This window comes from Chrysochloris asiatica, unplaced genomic scaffold, assembly GCF_000296735.1.
Source record: "Chrysochloris asiatica unplaced genomic scaffold, ChrAsi1.0 scaffold00002, whole genome shotgun sequence".
Taxonomy (NCBI): Eukaryota; Metazoa; Chordata; class Mammalia; order Afrosoricida; family Chrysochloridae; genus Chrysochloris; species Chrysochloris asiatica.
In genome coordinates, this window is record NW_006408520.1 from 18,769,507 (window position 1) to 18,795,083 (window position 25,577).

General features: G+C 41.5%; 1 protein-coding gene across 1 annotated transcript in view; it reads left to right on the top strand.

Annotated features, from left to right (window-relative positions):
• Positions 1-13,238, top strand: part of BCAR3 (breast cancer anti-estrogen resistance 3) — a 161,211-nt gene extending 147,973 nt beyond the window's left edge. Inside the window, exons 8-11 of the mRNA XM_006831048.1 lie at positions 3,910-4,081; positions 7,504-7,615; positions 7,984-8,196; positions 13,060-13,238. Coding sequence (XP_006831111.1) covers positions 3,910-4,081; positions 7,504-7,615; positions 7,984-8,196; positions 13,060-13,238 — 676 coding nt within the window. The remainder of the gene's footprint in view (positions 1-3,909; positions 4,082-7,503; positions 7,616-7,983; positions 8,197-13,059) is intronic.
• Positions 13,239-25,577: the final 12,339 nt, after the last annotated feature.

The window sequence follows — 25,577 nt, forward strand, 5'->3', positions numbered from 1 at the left end:
GATGTTTACCTGTGCTTTATTGACTACCCAAAGGCTTTTGACTGTATGGATCATGACAAGCTACGGACAACATTGTGAAGTATAAGTATTCCTGAACACTTAATTGTGCTCATGAGGAATCTGTACCTGGACCAAGAAGCAGTTGTTCGAACAGAACATGGGAACACTTGAATGGTTTAAAATTAAAAAAGGTGTGCGACAAGGTTGTATTCTTTCACCATACTTATTCAACCTGTATGCTGAGCAAATAATCCGAGAAGCTGGGTTCTGTGAAGAAAAATGTGGCATCAGGATTGAAGGAAGACTCATGAACAACCTGCGATGTGCAGATGATACAACCTTGTTTGCTGAAAGTGAAGAGGACTTAAAACATTTACTGCTGAAGATCAAAGAGCACAGCCTTCAGTATGGATTACATCTCAATATAAAGAAAACAAAAATCCTCACCACTGGACCAATAAACAGCATTCTTATCAATGGAGAAAAGATTGAAGTTATCAAGGACTTCATTCTTCTTGGATCAACTATCAACACTCATGGAAGCAGCAGTCAAGAAATCAAACGACGTATTGCATTAGGCAAATCTGCCACACAAGACCTTTTTAAAGTGTTGAAGAGCAAAGATGTCAGCTTGAGGACTAAGGTGCCTCCAGCTCAAGCCGTGGTATTGTCAATAACCTCATATCCATGCAAAAACTGGACAGTGAATAAGGAAGACCGGAGAATTGATGCCTTTGAGTTATGTTATTGGAGGAGAATATTGAAAGTGCTACAGGCCGCCAAAAGAACCAATAGATCCGTTTTGGAAGAAGTGCAGCCAGAGTGCTCCTTGGAGGCCAAGATGGCCAAACTTCGTCTCTCATACTTTGGACATATTGTCAGGAGGGACCAGTCACTGGAGAAGGATATCATGTTTGGTAAGGTGGAGGGTCAGAGAAAAAGAGGAAGACCCCCAGCGAGATGGACTCAAGTGTGGCAACAGTGGTAAGGGTGGCCCAGGATTGGGCAGTGTTTCATTCTGTTTTGCTTAAGGTCACTATGGGTCAGTACTGACTCGATGGCACCTAACAACAACAACAACAACCTATGGAAGCAGATCACTAGCCCTTTCTTGTGAGGAGCCTCTTGGTGGGTCCTAACAGACAGCCTTTTGGTTAGCAGCCTGGTACATTAACCCTTTGCAGCACCCAGAGAGTGCTGTTCAGGCACATTGTTGTTGAATTCCTTTGGAGAAAGTAGTACTGCCTGAATTTTCTTCCTCTCCCTGATCTGACTTCTAGATTCTCTCCAGGTATTCCCTGTTTCCCATGTCCTCAGCTCCAGTAACTTCCCCTGTTGGTGTTTGGGCAAGTGGTCACTGTTTCCACAGGGAGATGCTGTACTGCCACACTTCCCCATTCTTCATGTGACGATACCCTTCAGCTTGAAAACCCCCTATGTTCCAGTCTCATTTATCAGCATCACTAGGCATGCTGGGGCGTGTGTGTGACTCAAGCCAAAGGTTTAGGACTTCTCTCTTGGCCGTCACCTGATTTTCACTCCTGTCAACAGCTGGTTCTTACTTCTCCCAATTGCTGCATGGATAGGATCTGGCTCCTGAGCTCGTTTCTCACCCAGGGCTCGTCTGTACAATCTACTTACTCAAGGCTGTGAGGTGGTTTTATTGATTAAATGTGTCTACTAAATAAAAACTCCCTAATGTGGCGCTGTAGGATCAACAATGAACTGTGAACCACAAGGTCGGCAGTTCAAACCCACCAGCTGTTCCTTGGAAACCCTATACATGGTCACTATGAGTCTGAACCGACTCGATGGCACTTAACAACAACTAAATACAGTTGGTGTCAAATAGACAGCAGCTTCTTTGTTGAAGAGTCAAATATACAACTGTCTTGCCCATGCCAAGTATGCTGAGCTGGTGACATCCACTAGCACTGTGTGCCTCCCTAGTGCTGCCTCTGGAGCAAGCTCTTGCCAAAGACTTGCCATCCCACAATGGTGCCCACAGGAGGTTCACACTGCTTGAGTGAATGGACAGAATTAACCATTTAACCACCAACATAACACCAGGTTATCGGTGGTGGTTATGTGCTGTGGATTCAGTTCTGACTCACAGTGACCCTATATAGGGTATCTGAGGCTGTAAATCTTTCTTTCTCCCACAGAGTGGCTGGTAAATTCAAACTACTAACCTATTGGTTAGCAGCTCAGCTTGTAATCCACTACGCTACCAGAGCTCCTTCAAGGGCCACTAAAACACCAGAAAAAACAATTGAATAATGGAGATCCATTGAATGCAACATGGCAAGTTAGTTACAAGACATCTCAAATGTTTCACTCAATGTCAACATTTTGAAAACGGATGGCAAAACGCCTCAGTAAATACAACAAATAAAAATACACATTGTTGTTGTTGTGAAGTACCATCGAGTCAGTTCCGACTCATAGTGACCCTGTACAGGGTTTCTGAGGAGCAGCTGGTGAGTTTGAACATCCAACCTTGTGGTTTGCAGTCCAGTAGCTTATCCTATAGCACCACAAAAATATACATTAGAGTAAAAACAAAAAACAAAACATGTTAGGTCTATATTATGATTGAGAAAGACAGGAACTCAGGAAAAGGAAGACAGGCTTAGTAAGGCCAATAGGCAAAATGAAGCAAGACACAGAGGGAGAGACATGCACATATATAGTGATGACGATATACTAGGTGCCTGCCAGCGCCAGACATGATTTTTATACACCCACACAATCTCTCTCATGACCATCCTCTGTACCCATTTTACAGATGAAGCAACTTGAGGAGTGGGACAGTTAAGTAACAGTCTGAGGTCACACTGTGAGTAAGCACCATACATACATCTATGCACATGCTCAGACAGCAGAAAGTAATGTTGATCATTTAACAAACAGAAATACTCATAATGCTCGGCGCTCATTAAATTACCACCACCCTTTGCTCAAGGCAAGATAACAGTGTGCATGCAGGCAGCACACTTGGCACACAGAGAGAAGCATGACCATGGGGAACATTCTTAGCTTCAACTTTCATGACCATGTGGCCACTGAGTTTCCAAGGCTTATTGTATTTTAGTAACCACAGCTGTGAATTGGGGCTTCACCTCTAGCACTCGTACCACAGCCTGGAAGGAATAAAACTGAGACAACCCTGACACAATGCAGTAAACTCCTTAGCTGATTTACAGTGGATGGGGTTGCAATCTCTCAGTTACTGACAAAGGAGCCTGCTCTCTGACCCCATTAATATTAGTCCTGTTGTCACATAGAGAAATGAGCACCCTGCTTCCTGACCTGGGCCTATGAGGTTGACCTGTGTTCAGGACGAGAAAAAGGAGGATTGTTGGAAAGGAGAGTGCAATTTTATTAGGGTCTTGCCATATAGACACGTTCCAGCCGGTCAGTTATTCAGTCTCATATGTGTAGCTCCATTCGCTTTCTGGCCTCCTGACCAGGGTGAAGACACTCCATCCTCAGCTTCTCTTTCCTTCCTTTGTTCTCAAACCCATCATCTCCCTGGATCAGGCATCATCCTCTCATTTTCCCGCCCTTTCACTCACAGTCTTGAGTGTGTGTGTGTGTTTGGGGCTACTCATGGTGGGGGTTCAAGAGGTCCATGTGTACACTGAGCAGAGTCACCCACAAATCTAAGCCTGAATTTGGCCCTGTCATGTTCTTCTGGACCGCACTGCACCCCCTCTGAGGTCCTGCTGCAGCCAGCCTGGTTGGGGCTGGTCGCACTGTTGACACTAGTCATTCAAGCCATCTGACCTGCTGGCACATTGTAGGGTGACAGAAGCAAACAGTGCAAAGACAGCCCTTTTCCGGGTCATTTGGCCTTTGGTTTCGTTTTGTCTGCATCCTGTTGGTGACCACTGATCTCCCTCTCAGACACAGCACAATGGCGATCGGCATCGCAGTGGACATTCTAGGCTGCACGAGCACATTGGAGGACCGAGCCGCCACTCTCAATAGGATTATCCAGGTGGCAGTGGAACTGAAGGATTCCATGGGAGACCTCTATTCTTTCTCCGCCATCATGAAAGCTTTGGAGATGCCACAGGTACAGCACCACTTACTCTGTGTGGCCCCACCGGCCTGTGCAATCACTGTTCTGCAAAGAGGTTTGCAAGCCCAAATCAAATTACAAACTATCTTAAGCCATCTGGAAAGGTAAACTGAATCTTAACGAATACTGCTGTGATAACGGGACAGTGTTCAGGCTCTATTTTTGAAAACAGTGGGTAGTTGCTGGCAGCCCACACTTTGTGAAGAAAAATCAATGCCCCCAAAAAACCAATCAGGATGGTTGTTGTTGGTAAGGGCTGTCAAGTCAGTTCCGACCCATAGCCACCCTGTATAGGGTTTCCAAGGAGCAGCTGGTGAGCTTGAACCTCCGACTTTGCAGTCCAGTGCATTAGCCCATGGCACTACACCAGGACTCCAATCAGGGTGATTAGTCTTGGTAAAGTGTGTTGCATAAGCCACTGTTTCCATTGGGCTCACCAAGCATGTTGGTAGTCTGGGGGGATAACTGGGAAACCAAGACACTGAGGGATTTTATATCTGAGAATCCCTAGAGTGGTTTTTCTTAAAATATGGTCCTCAGGCCACCTCAAACAGACTCTCTTGCTTAAAAAAAAAAAAAAAAAATTGTACTCCCAACCCTAAAGCCCCCTCTTTCCTTATAAGAGTTTCTGAAGGCCAGGCATTTATGAGCCTGACAGGGTGGGTGCCCAATGAAAACATGTATTTGAAATCAAATGGGTTTCCAGTGCTCACAGTGGGCTTTCCCTTTCATATGCCCAAGCACTAGGGGCTTGAGTATTGAACACAACATTACAGTCCTGCAAGCCCACTCTGTACCCACTTGCTCCAAACCACTGGTCATTGAGCTTGGCTGTTTCATAGCCCCAGATTGTATCCACAGGCCTGTCAGGTGTTTGCTGAAAATCTAGCACTGCTATGGGGAAGATTGTTAACAGCCACGTGTCCTGCAAGTCTGACCAGGTCGGGAACACAGTTTCCCTGGTGTGGTGCTGCAGGGTAAAGCACTGGACTGAAAGGCCACCTTGAACTGCAAGGTTGGTAGTTCAAACTCATCAGCTCTTTGGAAACCCTATACAGGGTCACTATGAGTCAGAACCAACTCGACGACACTTAACAACAATAACAAAGTAAGATCACCTTAAAACACAGCAGCTCAATAATTTAGTGCCTTTTTGCAGGGGATGGGAGGAGTCAATTCTAATTATAATATGTTCTAAGAGCCACAGCTTTCAAAATTCTTTAGGTGCACTGGAGTTTTATAGCATCAGTATGTGAAACAAGCAACCTGTAAATTTGGTGTGGTGCTGTGGGATAATGCACTGGATTGCAAAGTTGCTCACGGTCAGAGGTTCAAGCTCACCAGCTGCTCCTCGGAAACCCTATGCAGGGTTGCTATGGATCAGAACTGACTCAATGGCACTTAACAACAAAATATGGCAGTATTTTCATAATGTAGATTTCTGCTATAATACAGGCTATTCAGGAGTTATTTTATTCAGGTGTTTCTAATACACATCATCTTTAGTTCCTATTATCCAAAATTGGCTGTTATGCTGAGGGTTGAGCTAGTAGATGAAGACTTCCAGCTCTTCCTGTTAGGTAAAAGGGAAATGTTTGTGGAATCATTTTGTGACTGCTGCCCATGACATCATGCTCAGTGGTTAGGGACTTACCTCAAACCTCCTTAACAAGCCTTTGTAAGTGTCTCTCTCTAGCAGGTCAGACACTTCCTCTCTAGAGTCCTCCAGGATATGCAGGGCCTAGGCTGAGCCAGGAGACTACCAAGGGAGGGAGGTGAACAGGCCCAGGGGGAACCCAGGATGAGATTTATACCACTTCCAGGGGTCTTCAGCCAAACCTGCCTGTGGGCTTTCTTCTCTCAGCTTCTAATTGCAAGAGAGAGCATGGAGGAGATGGGCCGAGGGGAAAGGAGGGAGCTGCAGTGGAAAAATGAGAGAGGGACAGGAGCCTGGGAGGAGAGAGGGCAAAAGGCCAGCCCACAGCCTTTTCCCTTTCCTTTTAGTATTCACGCTCCTAGAGGCCCGGGAAATGAAGCCCAAATCTGCCACTTACTAGCTGTCAAGTCTTGGACCTAATCTCCCTAAGGAGTCTTGAAGTGACACTGGAATAAAGCACTGGACTGCAAGGCTGGTTTGAATCACAAGGTCGGTTCAAATTCACCAGCTGCTCCTTGGAAACCCTATACAGGGTCACTATGGAACCAACTTTATGGCACCTAGCAACAACAATCTCCCTATGCCTTTTTTTTAATGCCCCCCTCCTTTCTATAAAATGGGGCCAAAAATACCAGGCTCATAGGGCTTTTTTGAGGACAGAATGAGGTTCCTCGTATGAAGTATCAGATACCAAGCTGGCTCTCACTTTCAGAATATCAATGCCCCTTTTCCCTTCTTTGTTTCATGTGGAAAATATAAGGTACTACATAAGGCTTGTTGGTTTTATGATGTGAGTGGGGGATCATTTCTCTTATGACAGTCATAGTCGGTTGCATACGTTGGTGTTGACTGACTCCAATCAGGAGTCTCCAGAGAAATGATTAAGGATGAGGAGTGGCATCAGAGGCCTGGACTGTCTTCTATGTGTCCCAGCTACTATTCCTTATAAGAACATTCTGATGCTTTACATCACCTCCTGGCGTTTTTACATCAGTACCACCTACTTCTCAGGAGGCAGTTGGTAGCAGCCATCTACATTTAAAATTATGTAATCTGTGACCCAGCAGTGCTGTCTGAAAGTCCATCCTCCAAATACATGCATGAATACACTGGCGGTCATCTTTACTGTGGTAATTTTTGAATAGCAAAATACAAGGGGGCTGATTGAAAAGGTTTATGGAAAAATGGAATTAAAAGATAATAGAGTGTTTCCACAAACTTTTTGAAGCCCCTTGTATGTGTAAAACTTCTGTGTTGTTGTTGTTAAGTGCCATCAAGTTGGTTCTGACTCATAGCAACCTTGTATAGGCTTCCCAAGGTGTGGCTGATGAATTTGAAGTGCTGACCTTGTGGTTCCCACTGACCTTTTAGTCCAGTGCTTACTCTACAGCACCACACTAGGACTCAGGCCTTCTACAGTTTATCCACCATGCAGGCATTTAATAAAATGAGACTGTTCTACATGTTCTAAATGGAACAGTTCCCAAGGAGGAAGCAGTAGAGTATGTATACTGTGGTATGTGTTCATTTTTTAAGAAGTGTAATCAGTCTCTGAGAAGAGCCAGGTGAGGCTGGCAGGAAGGTGAAGGGTTTGATCGTGAGCTTTTCTTTGTACACTCTTTTGCACTTTTGACTTTTTTTTTTTTTTTTTTAATGATTATTGTGCCCACTTATCATTTACTCCAAAATGTACGTAAAAAGGTCATTTTGAAAGACAAGAACTTTATCCGAAACCGATGACCACCTTGCTTTCTTCCAGATCACAAGGCTTGAGAAAACGTGGACTGCCCTGCGGCACCAGTTCACCCACACTGCCATCCTCTATGAGAAGCAGCTGAAGCCCTTCAGCAAACTCCTACACGAAAGCCGAGGTGAGCAACAGGCAGGCAGCATGTATGCGTCCAGTCTCTAATGCCGTAGCTGGTCTCTGTGCTGGAGAGAGGGGCAGGGCTACTGAGCGGTAGGTAGTAGCTGTGCTCTGCGTGGCTTGCTGCAGATTTATAGTGGCTAAAACAAGGCACTGGCTGCCAGTGGCTTCAATCCTGTGCTTTGTTGTTGTTGTTAAGTGCCATTGAGTCAGTTCCAAGGAGCAGCTGGTAAGCTTGAACCGCCAACCTTGCAGTTCAAACCGACTATGCAGTACAGCTCATAACACACAGCGCCACACCAGGACTCCATTCTGTGCTTAATGTTGGGGGGAAAAAAAATGACCTGGAAAACTTTCCTCCTCATTTTTCAGAGTCCACGTGTGTGCTCCCAAGCAATGTTTCAGTCCCACTGCTGATGCCCCTGGTGACCTTAATGGAGCGCCACGCTGTCACTTTTGAAGGAATTGACATGTGGGAGAAAAACGACCAAAGCTGTGAGATCATGCTGAACCACTTGGCTACAGCCCGACTCATGGCAGAGGCTGCTGACACCTACCGGGTGAATGCTGAGAAGATCCTGGAAGGTAAGAGCCCCTTTATAAGTGAAGAGAAATAAAGGAATGAAAGAATATGCATCCTCATTTAGGTAAGATGAAAGGCATGGGTGTTCCATGTCCTACATGACTGGTCTATGACTTCCTCTTAATTTCTAAAGGTCTTGAATTATCTGTGTTTACTTTCTTCTGTGTTAGTGATGTAGAACAAACAGAGAGGAAGGGTCGTGAAAGAATTGTCCTGCTTGCTTGCTGTTGGTATTTCTAGTGAGGTCTACTCTAGGGGATGGGCCAACACTAGGAGTTGGAGTTTTAGCTAGACGCCTCCCACTGACACTGGTGAGTGAGCTCCCAGGAGACTGCTGGGTCCACTGTCGACAGTACTATGGTATTAGAAAGCAGCTCCCCCTCTCGATACATTTATCACAGCCTTAGTACATGCTCAGCACCGTGTTAAGATGAATGTCCTCAAGTGCTTACAGACAACGGGCAGAAACAGGCATTAAACAGATGTCAGCCCACAGTAGTACGTACTGTGGGACACAGTGCACAATGGGAGCCTGTAGGAAAAGAAACTGATCTGGTGAGGGAAAGCAAAAGCATCTGAGAACAACTTCCCAAAAGAGGGAACACTTCCATTGATTGCTAATGGACAAAAGAAAGTAGCCAGAAAACTAGAGATGGGAATTCCAGTCAGCACACTGTAAGCAAAAGCATTCTGGTGAGAGGGTTTGGTAAAAAATAGTTCCTCGGGTACCTGGGTTTGGACTCAATGTCAAGTGTGACAAGGAATAGCCACATAGGCTGAAGAGGAATGTAGACAATAGCATGGGAAGGGTCTTTCCATGGAAGACAGTAGCCACTGAGGAAAAGCCAGTGGAGGATTTTCAGGGAAGGCATCACATAGTCAGATTTATGCTTAAAATTATTCTGAAAAAAAAAAAATAAAAGTAAATTACTCTGGTGTCTGTGTGCAAGTCTGGAGGGCTGAAGGCTTAATAAGCAAAAAGATCACTCAGGAAGCAAGTGAGAGAATGAATGCTTTACCAAGGCAGCCACCAGGGCAAAATGTTTTTCTTCCTCTTCATAGAATTAAAAGAATTGTTCAGGGGCCCACAGTTTGACTCTCAGGAATAAGAAGTATATGGGGGTGTGAAAGGCCTATTCATTTCACCCTCCAAAAGAAATTGGAAACTGAAACAGAAGTAGAATTTGGAAACTGAAATATCTGCACTGTGTCCGCTATAGGCTTAAGCACCACAAACTTGTTTCATTGTTTTCCTCAGAAAAGTTGTCGAGGGTTGGTAGCGTGAGATTCAACCAATAAAAACACAGAATTTAATTCAACCGGTATTAGAATACCTACTTGTGTTAATGTCGGGTGTTAGCATAAGCTAAGTTATTAGGATGGCTTTTGGAAAAAGTGTTTTAAGTTGTCCTATAGCAAATCACTTTAAAAGTATCTGATGCTGTTTCTCAGTTGATACTGCCACAAATTTGTAAGTGCCATCTAGTCAATTCTAACTGACGGCGACCTTGAATTGGGTTTTCAAGGAGCAGCTGGTGGGCTTGAACTGCCGACCTTGTGGTTCCCAGTCCAGTGTTGATCCTACAGCGCCACAGCAGGAGTCCATAAATCTTTATAGCAAGTTCCCATTGTTGAACGTGACTGTGACTCAGGAAGAGCAGAGATTGGTTTGCCAGCATGTCCCAGTACTCAGCCCCGGCTAGGGGCTGGAAGCATGTTACCTGACTGAATGAAACTCATCATCTGGTCTCTGGTGGCTTATCGGACAAGAATAATCTGGCATCACAAGGAAGGATGGACTGAGGCTTCTACTGTCTTCTCTTCCACCAAGATCTTTTGATGTAATTGTGGCGATACATTTACTAAGAGGGAACACTACTCCGGAAGTAATGAAGGATGAGAACCACATCCCCTTATGGGTCTCTGGCTAGATGATCCCCCTTCTTAATACAGTTACCTTGAGCACCCTTGGTAGATCAAACCTTCTGTGGAGCAGAAAAGAGCATTAAGAAATAGACTCACACATATGGTTGTCAATGGATTTTCAGAGGTACCAAGATAACTAATTCATTGGATAAAGTAGTCTTCCCGGAACTACTGGATATCCATATATAAAAATAGGGATACTGATCCTTACCTCATACTATATACAATGATTAATCCAAAATGGATCACAAACTCAAAACATAATAGCTAAAGTATAAAGCTTCTATAGGAAAATATAGAAGGTCTTTGTGTCCTTGGGTTAGGAAAAGATTCTATAGGACACAGCATGAAACACAACAGAAAACATGGATAAATCAAAATGAAAACTTTTTGATCTTAAGAAAATATAAAGGCAAGCAAGAGATTAAGAAAATATTTGCTAAATATATATCTGATAAACAATTTGTATCCTGAATATATTAAAAAACTCTTACAGCTCAGTAGTGTGAAAACACTTATTAACTCAGGTGACAGGGAGGGCAATATACAAGAAGTGGGGTGGGCAGAAGCATGATGAAGATGGGTGAAGACACAGGGAGGTATGTCTGGGCTCAAGGGGATAAACAGTGATATATACACAACAGTGTTCTATGGGTACATACACGCAGAGACACAGGCTGAATGCGTATGTATGGGAGGAAGCGTGTGATATATATATATATATATATCCCACAAATAAAAGTATGAAAAACTTTTATGCATTTGACTTACGGTGTTGGAGAAGACTATTAAAAGTACCATGGATTGCCAAAAGAGCAAACAGATCTGTGTTGGAAGAAACACAGCCGGAATGCTCCTTGGAAGTCAGGTTGGCCAGACTTTCTCTCTCATACTTTAGACACTTTATCAGGATATTAATCAGGAGAGACCAGACCCTGGAAAAGGACAGCATGCTTGGTAAAGTGGAGGGTCGGAGGGTTGGTGAAAAACAGGAAGATCCCCACTGAGATGGATTGGCACAGTGGCAGCAGCAGTGGACTTAAGTGTAGCAGTGATTGTGAAGTTAGCGCAGAACTGGGCCATGTTCCATCCTGTTATACATAGGGTCACTATGAGTCGGTACCAACTCAAGGGCACCTAACAACCACTGCGAGGAAGCGGGACAGCTGTTGTTGCATGGAGGGATTGCAGTCATTCAGATGAAACAAAGTGTATGATTTGTTGAATGTAAATATGATGATCTTGTCTGTAAACCTTCACTCAATTCACAATTTAAAAAAAAGTGAAAACAAACAAGATATGAATAAAATATCTGAATGGATGCCACATGACAGGAGATTCTAGAAATGACAAATAAGTACAGGGAAAGTTTTAACAGTATTTGTTGTTGTTAAGTGCCTTCGAGTTGATGCTGCTCCACAGCAACCCTGTAGAGAGTTCCAAGGAGCAGCTGGTGCATTTGAACCACCAACCTTTACGTTAGCAGTTCAGTGTTTATCCTACAGGGCCATACCAGGACTTCTTAACTGTATTAGTCATTAGGAAAATAGAAAATAAACCAGAATAAGATGTCACTATCCACAGTTAAAAAGAATGACAGTACTAAGTGCTGGTGGCCTGTAGAAAAATGGTAATCTTCAGAGATCATATAAAGTGGCACAGTCCTTTTGACAGTTTCTTTAGAGTCCGTTCTGACTCACAGTGACCCTGTATAGGATTTCAGAGGAGCGGCTGGTGGGTTTGAACCACTGACCTTGCCAAGTGATTAGCTCACACCACTGCACCAGGACTCTAGAAGTACTCCATTGGGCTTCCAAAGCTGTCATTTTTACAGAAGCAGACTGCAACATCTTCCACCCATGGAGCGCCTGGTGGGTTCAAACCACCAACTGGAGAGCTTAACCATTGTGTCACCAGAGTTCCTTGTATTTACCATATGACCCAGCGAGTTCTACTCCTAGAGAAATGAAAACACATGTCCACACAGACTTACACACAAGTATTCACGGCAACGTTACTTATAATCACCAGAAACTGAAAACAACCCAAATATCCACCAGCTGGTGAATGGATAAATAAAATGTGATATATCCATAGAATGGAATATAACTCAGCAATAAAAAGAATTGAATTACTGATAACAAGCAACAATATGGAAGAATCTCAGTAATGTCATGCTAAATTCTTACACAAATCCATGTATATGCAATTTCTAAAAAAGGCAAAATAACCAAGTGAATCAATGACTGACTGGGGTCTGAAGTAGGAACTAGGATAGGCTGCAAAGAGGTGCCGGAATCTTCTAAGGTGATGGAAGTGTTCTAGAACTGGTAAGTTGTGCAGCTGTAGACATTTACTATAATACATTGAACTATACTGTTAAAATAGGTGAATCATAACACATGTAAATCATACACCAATGAAGCTATTTTTTAAACAGGTACTATGAACACTCCTTCTTCCTACCACATGTGGCTTGTACACACAAAGTTCATTCTACTGTATTTTAGTAAGTTTACTTGCTGTTCCTTCTCTGATGGTGCTCAAATCCTTGAGGGTGAAGCTCTGTCCTCCCTTACATGGAGCCAAAAGCCAAACCCACTGCCATCTGCTGACTCATAGCAACCCTGTATAGGGTTTCTGAGACTGCAAAGCTTTATGGGAGCAGAAAATCTCATCTTTCTCTTGTGAAGTGGCTGGTGTGTTTGAACTACCAACCTTGAGGGGCAGTCTAGTGCTGATCCTACAGCACCCCAGGGCTCCTGTATATTGAACGAGACCCTCTGTTTTTCTCTGGAGACATTTTTTTTTTTTTAAGTTCTGAGAGATGAAGTTCATTTTAATCCTACTTTAAATGTGCAAATTTGGGGTTTGCTTCTGTTTTGGTGGAACTGTACAAACTTTTGTTTGTTTGTTTTGTTTTGTTTGTTTCCTATTAGGTTTCCAACCAGATGAAGAAATGAGTGAAATCTTCAAGACTGAATTTCAGATGAGACTGCTGTGGGGCAGCAAAGGTGCACAAGTCAACCAGACAGAGAGATATGAGAAATTCAACCAGATTTTAACTGCACTCTCACGGAAATTAGAACCTCCTCTTGTTAAACAGCCAGAACCCTGAGAAGTCTCCAGAGAACCTGGGGACAGTCTTTTAGGTTCCTACAGTATTCTCCAGTCTCTTCTTTAGGGAAGCTCATCATTTGATATAGTAATAAAATACAAATCTAACAATATACAAACTTGGAGTATACACAAGAAGATATTAAACATGTAAATTGCACAAAACACACTTATTTATGAATTGTTTAAAATTACTACTGATTTTAAATAAATGATAATTTATTATTAAGGTAACTATTGCTAATACTGATCAGCAAATTAAAGAAAGATCTAGCTGTACTGGCTAGTGTCTTTCTGTTATCACTGTATTTGGCCATCTTTAGTTTTTAATTCCATGTGAGATAAGTGTAAATAGAAGAGTTGTTTTTTTGTGTGTTTTTTTTTTAAAGCATGACACATTTCAGAAGGTATCAGTTGTATGATATTCTTTAAATGAATATGAAAAATGTAAATAGTCATGAATGAAAATATATCTTTTTTGTGTAACAAATGTATCTAGTCTCTTTAATACTAGACAGCATATCCCAGTACAAAAATTCCACCTTTTCTCTGGATATCATATTGTAATAAGCCAAAATTCATCAAGTGGTATCAAACCTTCAAGGTTCTGGCTTAGCACGCAGAGTGAGATGAAGATCTGGGCTCAAACTCAAGTTCTGATGATTACTAACAGACTTTGGTCAAGTTAATCTAAAGGGGAAAACAGAAAAGCAGGGCAAACAGACAACACAAAGGGAAACACCAGAAATAAGTCTATGCTTATCAATAATCATTCAAAATGTAAATGTCCGAATCTCCCAGTTAAAACTCAGGGAAGATCAACTAGATTTAAAACAAAACCACCGTCTGCCATTTACAAGAAACACAGATAAACCATAAAGACAAAGACTGAGACTCCGTAAGAAGTCAGGATAGTTAAGAGAGGAAAGAAGTTTGACTTTTAACAAGAGTGTGGCTTCTGATATGCGCCGGTAGCGTTGTCTTTTCTAACGTGGGCATTGCTTTTCTAATAAGTTGTGCGTTACACATTTTTCTGAATGTACATTTTATAATAAGGATGCTTTAAAAACACCTTTTAAAAATATGTGACAGATCACATCTACCTGGATGCTATCAGAAAGCATAATAAAACATCACATACATTCATCTAATTATTGAAGCTAACTATTGAAGATGCCCAAGAAACAGGTGACCCTATCAGCACATGTCCAGAAACAAGACAGAATGACTAGGACAGATGAGCAGGAGATAGATCTAGACATCACATTGGAAGGAGGGCAGGCTTTGGAAATGTTAAGTGCCATTGAGTCGATTCCAACCCATGGCAACCCTGTGTAGGGTTTCCAAGGAGCGACTGCTGAGCTTGAACTGCCAACCTTGCAGTTCAAACGGCTTTGCAGTCTGGCGCATTAACCCACAGCACCACACCAGGACTCCAACGTAATCCACCATATAAATAAGAAAAAGGAAAAGAACCACATGATCATATGGATTGATGCAGAAAAGGCATTTGACAAAATCCAACATCAATTCCTGATAAAAACACTCAACAAAGTAGGAACTGAAGGAAAATTCCTCAACATAATTAAGAGCATATAGACAAAAAAACAGTAGCCAATATCACTCTCAATGGAGAGGAACTGAAAAGCCTTTCCTTTATGAACAGGAACAAACAAGGATGCCCTTTGTCACCATTCCTACTCAATATTGTTTTGGAAGTCTTAGCCAGAGCTGTAAGACAAGATAGGGAAATTAAAGGCATCCAAATTGGCAAAGAGGAAGTAAAACTCTATTTGCACATGATATTATCCTATACATAGAAAACCCCATAAGACGCAGCAAAAAACTACTGGAACTCATTGGAAGATTCAATGAAGTGGCAGGGTACAAGATCAACACACAAAAATCCGTTAGATTCCTCTATACTAATAATTTCCTGAAAAGGAAATTAGGAAAGCAGTAACATTTACAATAGACACCCAAAGGATGAAGTATTTAGGAATAAATGTAACCATAGAAACAAAAGACCTGTATAAAGAAAACTACAGAACACTAATACAAGAAACCAAAAGGAGACTTACAAAAATGGAAGAATATACCATGCTCCTGGATAGGAAGACTTAACATTGTGAAAATGTCAATACTGCCCAAAGTAATCTACACATATAACACAATCCCAACCTAGATTCCAATGACATTCTTTAGAGAGAGGGAGAAAACAATTGCAAATTTTATACGGAAAGGAGAGAGGCCCAGGATAAGCAAAGCACTACTTAAGAAGAAGAAAAAAGTTGGAAGCCTCTCACTCCCTGATTTCAAAATTTACTACTTGGCTACAGTGGTCAAAACAAGCTGGTACTGGTACAATGAAAGATACATAGATCAATGGAACAGAATAGAGAATCCAGAAATTAACCCATCTACATACAGACAACTGGATCTTTGACAAAGGAACAAAGTACACTGAATGGGGAAGCCATAGTCTCTTCGATAGATGGTGCTGGCAGAACTGGTCATTGATAAGCAAAAGATGGAAACAAGTCCTTTACCTCATGTCATATACAAAAACCAACTCAGCATGGATCAAAGACCTAAACGTGAATCCCAGTTTTATAAAGGTCATAAATGAAAAAATAGGGACAAATTTAAGGGCTCTGATAAAGGGCACACAGACTACCAAACATTGCGAAAACTACACAAACAAAAGAAGACAAAATAGATGATTGGGACAGTCTAAAAATTAGAAACTTATGTGCATCAAAGGATTTTACCAAAACAATAAGAAGGGAGCCCACAGAATGGGAAAAAATCTTTTGCAATGACATTATCACACAAAGAACTAATTTCTAAAATCTATAGGAAACTACAACACCTCTACAAGAAAAAGACAACCCAATTTAAAAAATGAGCACAGGATATGAACAGACACTTCCCCAAGAAAGAGATTCAGGCAGCCAACAAACATACAAATAAATGTTCACGGTCATTAGCCATTGTTGTTGTTGTTATTATGTGCCATGGAGTCGGTTCTGATTCATAGCGACCCTGTACAGGGTTTCCAAGGCTGTAAATCTATGGGAGCAGAAAGCCTCATCTTTCTCCCACAGAACAGCTGGTAGTTTCGAACTGCTGACCCTGAGCATAGCAGCCCAATTCATAACCACTACGCTACCAGAGCAAATCAAAACAACAATGAGATATCATCTCACACCAGCCATAAACAGTGAAGTTCAAAAAAGTAGAGGACAATGAATGCTTGCAAGGATGTGGAGTGACTGGAACCCTCCTACATCGCTGGTGGCAATGTAAAATGGTTCAACCACTCTGGAAAACAATATAGCACTTCCTCATTAAGTTAGAAATAGAAATACCTTATGATCCAGCAATTCCTCTACTTGGTATAATATCCACAAGAAATATGAGCCGTAACACAAGTAGATATATGCATACCAATGTTCACAGCAGCACTATTTACAACAGCAAAAAGATGGAGACAGCCTAAGTGCCCATCAATGGAAGACTGGATAAGCAAACTTTGGTACATACACACAATGGAATATTATGCTACCCTGAAGAATACTAAGGAAGCTGCAAGCCACTGCATAACATGGATGAACCTTGAGGACATTATGCTGAGTGAAATTAGTCACAAAAGGACAAATACTGCATAAGACTAATATTGTAAAAGCTTAAGAAAAGATACCCATACAAAAGAGGAAAAAAATTTCTTTGTTGGTTACCAGTGGGAGTACAGTGGGGGGTTAGGGGCTGGAGGGTGGAGAGAGGGGAGCACAGGGTAGTGGGTAGACACATCATAGTTCAGGTGTTGGGGGGGGCAATACACAAGAAGGCGGAAGAACAAGGAAGATAGGGGAGCCCTGAGGCAGGTTTGCAAGGGTTAAATGGGACAGAGGTAAATAGTGATGTTCAACTTTGGAACAACAGGGCTCTGTGATATAGGGATTGAGGGATAGAACAGGGGAAATAATGTTAAGATGCTTGACTGACTTATGAATATTGGTTTCCCTTGCCTACTATTGTAACATAGACATTTGAGTGGGATAAAAAGGAATGTCGGGAAACATGATTACAGAAAGTTTGTAAGTCTGTCTTCAGCCTATAATTGATTGGAATACCTAAAAGGGGTTCTAGAACTTTCCCAGTGAAATAGGCTTCTTGTGGAGCCTCTGCAGTGTATAGGACCCTAGGTGGAATCCTGAGCCCCATCCAGAACTTCCTGAGGTGGGACATTCCCGCTAGAAAGGACAAGCAGACCAGCCTGAAACAGCTACAGCAATAGATACATCTTCAAAGAAAGATCAGCAAGAAAAATCCAAAACAAATGGCAGTATGATTGGTACTACAAGAATAAGCAAGTTGTTTGCTGGGGAGCCATCAAAGCAAGCTATCAAGTCCCTTCAGGACAAACCCCCCTCCAAGACTGAAACTCAAAGGGAACACCTAAGCAGGCATGTAAGCTTTCTGGTGACCATATTGGTCTATTGGTGACTGGAAGATGGGGTAAAGGCAGTCATGAAGAAATGTTCTGGTTCAACCACACTTCATAGACTCCTGTTGACTTGGAATGAGAGAGAGAAGAGGAAGGGCTGGATTGTCTGAGGTGTGGTGAGACCTGGAGACACCTGAGCCCATAGACAAGGATATTGCCACGGAGGGCTAAAGCTGAGAGTGAAGCATCCTGCTGATATGAAGTGAGGGGAGATGCACAAGAACACCCAAACTTGCATATAGTACCCATTTGACCTAGCCTCGATGGCTTGATAATCAGAACTTGACTAGAGGAAGATAAATACATATATATATATATATATATGTTGTTGTTGTTGTTAAGTGCCGTCGAGTTGGTTCCTACCCATAGCGACCCTGTACAGGGTTTCCGAGGGTGTAAATCTTTACGGGAGTAGAAAGCCTCATCTTTCTCCTGCGGAGCAGCTGGTAGTTTCGAACCGCTGACATTAAGGTTCGCAGCCCGATTCGTAACCACTACGCTACCAGAGCTCCTTATATGTATGTGTGTGTGTGTGTGTATATATATATACATACACACACATATGAATGTAAATCGCTACAATTTGAGGAACTTGACCTACACTTGATGTAGTAGCTCAAAATACCAACTGAGAGGGAAGGAGTCTTTACATCAAATATCAATGCTATCCTCTCTGTATACAGGGTAGATAGGGGCGGGCAACTTAGGCATTGGCTACCTAAAATGAGGGGCTGATAAAGGCACAAAGTGACTGGCTTACAAGTTTTCAAGAAGGAGTTTAGTTTAAGTGTGTGGGGGAAGGTTAAGTCCCCACTGAATAATTTTCATCTTGTCTAGACGGGTCTGGTAAAAAGAGATGGGGATAAGATTCTTATGATTCAATAGTGAGTAATTGTTATCACGACTAATTGTGACTGTCACAACTGTAAAGGTAAAAAAATGGGGGAGTAGTTAATCATACATTACAGAAACACAAGACTCTAGGATCATCAAGAAAGAAGAGCACTAACAGAGTGTAGGACCCTATCTAAAGAAGTAGCAACACCAGAGATGGAGGCAGAGATGAGAACATGGAGGAAGCAGCTGAGGACTCTGGACTCATGTGTGTTGGTGGCCAGGCAGAATGTGCACTTTGCTTGTTTAAATTATTATATATTCCTGAGTGTTTCTGTGTACATCCTCCCCACACCTCCGTCCCCACGCCCCCAAAACACCAAATAAACAGGGAATGGAAGCAAATACTGTTGACTGATGATGCATGGAGGAGACTGTAATCATTGCAATGAGACAATGGTGTAAAGCCAATGTTCTCCCATGTAAACGAACACTCAGTTCACAATAAAAACTTAAAAATAAAATAATTAATTTTTTAAAATGTGACACCCAGGAATATTTCTAAACAAAAGATGTGCTGGAGTTTTGTGAAGAAATTCTCTTAAAAATCTGAAAAGTGAAACATGGGGGGCACCATGTTCATGAGTTCGCTTCAGCATCCAAAAGGTATTAGTTTTCCTTAAAATGACCTATAGATGTAATACAATTCTAATAAAAATCTTAACAGGAGTTTCCAAGTAACCTGATAAAAGCTTTCTCTAAAACTTATATGGCTAAGAATAGTCAAGAACATTTCAGGAAAATACAAGATGGGAAGGTGGGATCTACTCTACTAGATATAAACACTCATTATTAAGCTATGTCACTAAGAAAGTACGTCTTTAGAAATCTGGCATATGACAGAAATGTCATTGCTGATCAGTGGGGAAAGGATGACTTTTAAATAACTGGTTTTTGAGCAACTGGCTGAACAAATTAAAAAGAAAAAAAGGTTCCTTACCGCATACACCAAATAAACGTTTTTTAAGAAATTACATGTGAAAAATAAAACTGTAACACTTTAAAAAGAAAATACAGAATACCATTTTTGACTTTGAATCATGGAATAATTAATTTCTTAAGACTGACCAGTCTACATTAAATGGACATTAAGACAAAACAGTAGATATTTCCAGTTGCCATCAAGTTGATTCTGACTCATGGTGAGGGACCCCATGTTGTGACAGAGAACTGTCTTCCATAATGTCTCCAATGGCTGGGTTTTCACAAGTGGATCAATAGACCTTTCTTCTGAGGTGGACCCCAACCTTTCGATTAGCAGCCAAGCACATTACCTGTCTGCATCACCCAGCGTAGATACAAGGGGTCTTCAAGGTCATGGAAAGTGTGTATTATGGAAAAACTATGCATGGATTCCAAACATTTTTTGGATAAAAATAAATGTATACTAACTTGGTGTAACATGTTTGAGCAGAGACTAGGTTTGAGGCACTGAGAAGGATAAGACATCAGTATGAAAGAGCCTCTATCAGAGCAACATAAATTCTGCTAAAACTGAAGTGAGAACAAGTATCAAATTTATGGAGAAGCTTGGGTGAAATGCATGTTTTACAAAAATTTTACGGGGACAATGTCCCAAAGAAATCAGCAGTTTACAAATGAATAACTTCTCTTAAGTAGAAATCAGAAGATGTTGAAGATGAAGCCAGCAGTGGCAGACCATCCACATCATTTGGGAGGAAACAATTTATTTTGATCATGCCCTAACTGAAGAGGACCCACTATCAACAGCAGAAACAATAACCAATACCACAGACGTCTCAAATGGCTCAGCTTACACATTCTCAATGAAAAATGACAGTTGAACAAACTTTCTGCTCAATGGGTACCTAACTATTGAGCCCAGATCATTTGCCAAGAAGAGCAGAGCTTTCAATGGACACCTGAAACAAGCATTTCTTTGAAGAAATGTAACAGGAGATGAAATACGGCTTTTGGCAGCACGTTCCTGACAACAAAACACAAAGAAATGGCTATAAAGAGGGGGAAGTGGTCCTGTCAAAGCAAAAGTAGACTGATGAAGAGCAAAGGTCATGACAAGTTTTGGTTTTTTTTTTTTTTTTGGCATTGTCAAGAAGAAAGTGGCATCAGGATTGAAGGAAGACTCTTAACAACCTGCAATATGCAGAGGATACAACCTTGCTAGCTGGAAGCGACCTGGACTTCAAATATTTACTGATGAAGATCAAAGACTATAGCTTTCAGTATGAATTGCACCTCAATGTAAAGAATACAAAACTTCCCACGACTGGACCAATAAATAACATCATGATGAATGGAGGAAACACTGAAGCTGTCAAAGACTTCATTTTACTTGCATCCACTATTAACACTCACAGCAGCAATAGCAAGAAAGTAAACAATGTATTGCATTAGGCAAATCTGCACAAGATCTCTTTAAAGGGTTCAAGAGGAAAGATCAGTTTGAGGACTAAGGTGCACCTGACCCAAGCAATGATATTTTCAAATGCCTCATAGGCACATTTTTAAAAGAAAATAAAAAACAACAAAAACTTTTTCATTTAAAAAAGTTGAATGAATAATGAAGCCTGTAAAAGAATTGATCATTTGAGTTATGGTGTTGGAGATGAAGGTTTGACAGTATCATGGACCGCCAGAAGAACAAACAAATCTGTCTTGGAAGTACAACTAGAAGTTCCACAGAAGCTGGGTGGGATATTTAGGCCTTGTCTCTCATACTTTGGACATGTATATCAGGATGGACCAGTCCCTGGAGAAGGACATTGTGCTAGAGGGTCAACAAAAGAGAGAAAGACCCTCGATGAGATGAATTTGCACAGTGGCAGCAGCAATGGCCACAGCATAACAACTATGCGGATTGGGCAGTGCTTCTTTCTGTTGTGCGGAGGGTCGCTATGAGTTGGAACCAACTTGACAGCACCTAACAACATAAATAGCCATCTTGCTTGTTGACTTTCTGGAGGGTCAACAGACAATAACATCTGCTTATTTTAAGAGTGCTTTCAGAAAGATAGTCAAAGCTTTAGCAGAAAAATGGCTGGGATAGCTTCATCAGAGTATTTCTCCACCATGACATGTCCCTGTTCACTACTCATCAAACAAGGGCAATTTGGTGAGTTTGATGGGAAACTATTAGACATTCAATTTATAGTCCTAATTTGACTCCTTCTGGCTTATTTTTGTTTCCTAGTCTTAAATCTTAAAAATCTTTACATGGCACCCCTTTTTCTTCAGCTTATGTCAAAGGAGTCCTGGTGTGGCGCTCTGGGTTAATGCGCCAGACTGCAAAGCCATTTGAACTGCAAGGTTGGCAGTTCAAGCTCACCAGTTGTTCCTCGGAAACCCTATACAGGGTCACTATGGGTCGGAACCAACTCGACGGCACTTCACAACAACAACGTCAAAAAGGCTGTATTGACATGATTAAATTCCCAGGACTCTCAGTACTTTACAGATGGACTAAATGGCTGGTATCATGGCTTATAAAAGTTTTGATTTTAATGAGGCATATGTTGTGAAATATACTTTGTAGTCTTTATCTTCCACCCACACACAAACTTTTTCAAGTCCTCTTGTATTAGTAACATAAAGCTGATGAAAGATTTGTGAGATAGGTAGCCTACAATATAGTCCCCAATGTCTTCTTCCTGGTGTTGACACTTGTGTATTTTTCTCCGAGTCCTGGTGTGGCACTGTAAGATAAGCACTGGACTGCTAATGGCAAGGTCAGCAGTTCACCCACCAGCCACTCCTCAGAACCACCTCAATGGCACTAACAAGAGCATGTATACAGGTTCATCTATGTGACGAAAGCATATGGTGAAAGCTATGTTATGTCATGTCCAAAATGAACTTATAAAAACTGCTGATTCCATCTTTTCTCTCATTCTTGGGTCACCCACTCTGGGGAAAGCAGGCTACCAAAGAAAATTGTGAAGAGTTTTTTTTGTTTGTTTCCTTTTTTTAAAACTTTTTATTGTGAATTCAGTGCAGGTTTACAGACAGTTTTACATTCAACAAATAATACACTTCATTCCATCTTAACGATTGTAATCCCCTCCATGTAACATCACTTATCCCACCTCTTCCGCGTTTCCCATTCCCATTCCTCCTTTCCCAGCTCTTCTGAATTCTGTCTTCAGGTAAATGCTACCTTTCTGAGCTTGAATGGTTGGCCAGTCTATGTTGTACATATCTCACTCCTTTTGTGGTTTCCGTACATACCTACCTATTGCGTGCCTGAAAACTGAGTCATGGAGATGAGTTAGTTCCAGAGCTGGAAGATGACCAAGGGCCATAGTTTTGTGGTTCCATCAGTCTCCAAGCAGTAAGCCTGGTCTTTATGATTTTGAGTTTTGTTCCACGTTTCTCACACTCTATCCAGGACTTTAATGTAATTCCTTCCAGAGCAGTTACTAGTGATAGTTGGGCACCATCCAGTTCTTCTGGTCTCAGGGTCATGGAGACTGGTGTTCACTTGGGCCATTCATTAGCCCACTGGACTTGGTGTTCCAAGCAGCTTTAAGTTTTATCACTCTTCTTTCCTCCAGGCAGGAAAGACTAATCGTTACACCTGAGATGACTGATACTGTGAGCATTTCTATGGCTGTTGTTAGGTGCTTACTGTCAATTCCAACTCATATTAATTAAACATTGCCCTTTTCTGTGCCATCCTCACAATCATTGTTATATTTGATAATACAACTGTGGTCACTGTTAATCCATCTCTTTGTGTGTCTGATCCCTCCTGATAACACATCTAAAGTAAGTGAGATAAAGTCTTGCCATCCTCACTTCTACGGAGCACTTCTCCAAGACAGAGTGGATCATTCTTCCACAGAACATGGCGTACACATGGAGGAAGAAGTGAGACGGGTGGGGGGATTGCTGATCTAGGCTGCCAAACAAGTAGCTTGTATTTTTTTTTTTCTGTCTGTCTCACTCCACATCCAACACTGTGTCCTTCATGTAAGTCAATTAGGAAAAAACAACCCAGCACTGGTCAGTAAAATAGTTATTGGTTTTCTATCATTTATGATGCAGAAGGGGAAAAAGGGAAGAAGAAACTGGTCAAGTATGCCAGGAGGATTGCTGGCCCTGAAACAGAGTGAGCTGGTCGACTCAATGCTAGGAAGTGCAGGGAATGGCATGCTTATGGAGGTGGAGATGGCAGGCTAACGTGACTCTCCTGTCCAGAGACTGGTCAGGGGAGAAGAGGAGAAAACAGAGCAGTTGTGCTGTCACGCTGTTATAAAGTATTAAACAGCGAGTTTCAACAGTATTAAACAGTGTTCTTGTTGCGTTTTCCTCACACCTCTCTAAAACGCACAGGGCAGGGCCCTTTAAATGAACGGAACAATAAAGCAAAACTTAAACAAACCATCTACAGAGCCATTATTGTACACACCATAAGGGATATGCCCCCGACACCTTTGTCTGCCTACATGCTCCCTTCCAATCTTCCCAGCAAACTTAGGTCTTTCTTTGGTGATGAAAAGAGACCTTCCTCAGCTTGGTTGCCCATGTTGTGCTTCCACCCAAAGTCTTACGACACCAGAGAAGATTCCCCAAATACCTAAAATAGTAGTAAATCGACAGTAAATCTTTCAGCTTTGTTCCCAGTGTCCAAACCAGGAATTATATCACAAAGTGTCACAGGTGGTTTCTGAGATAACCTATATATACTGAAACTTATATACCTAATTAGTTTCACTACTTTTTGGAGTTACTATTTACCAATCCATATAGAAATATTTCAATATTCAATATTCTGTATGGCAATACCAGAGTCCTTGGGTAGCACAATTATGTGCTTGCCTACTAGTCCAAAAGTTTGTGGTTCAAACCCACTCAGAGACACCTCAGGAGATAGCCCTGCTGAAACTCTGTGGAGCAGTTCTACTCTGAACACATGAGTCAGAATCTACTCAACAGCAATTCCTAACAACATGGCAATATTAGTGTGTACCAGCTGACTATCAGCACTGCCCACAGAGAGGACACCAACTTTACAAAGCTCATTTAAAAAAAAAAAGCTAATCAGGACTAGGAAAAATCATCCATGTGGTAGAACTACAAAGAAAAATAAATAAATATGCAATTAAAGATAATGCTTTACCTTTGAGGAAGAGGGAGATGGTAATTTTCTATTTCTTAAAGTGGATGATAGATTTATGTTTCTTTTACTGTTGTTCATAGATGTATTACTTATATTTATTAAATACTGTAGTGCTTTATATATAAAACAAACCTGTAATTTACTTTTCAACCAAACGGTAGACTACATAATTGATCCTTTAAAAATTTCATCTTGTTTTAAGCTTAGTATCCAGAGTACTGAGAACATTTTACGATTACCAACTACAACTGATTAACATGCCTTCTAGTTTTTCACCTCAGTTACCTATTTAATACGAAAAGGCTGAGATCAGTGCCCTGGATTTTCCACAAGAAACTCTCCTCTGAGTTGAGATTCAAATCAGCCCCAGCTTCCACAACTATATTGTCTATTACAAAAATAGAAAATTTTGTCTCACACTGAACTTGCGCTGAAATCAAGTACTTTTAAAAAATCACATGTAATAAATAATCTGCTTTGTTCTACCATAGCTGTGGTTTATGGCCTTTCCATTACATCATCTTATCCTCTTCATCCCTCTCCCACATCCCCTGATACAGCCACCACACACTGGCCAGCATTTCCTGTATTTCTTGATTCGTCAGGAGAGAACATCCGTGTCTTCCTGACACTTCTAAGCATAGGAGAATGTTTATCATAATTAGTGTCACAGTGTGAGACAATGAATAGAAATTTTTGGAACCCAAAAAGGAAATGGAAGGGTAATTCTGAACAGTGAAGGGCTGCATTTATTGACATTCATGCCACAGTTGCAAACAGGGACACACAAAACAATGAAAATAGCAGGAAAAGAGTATCTAATGCTATAGATTAAT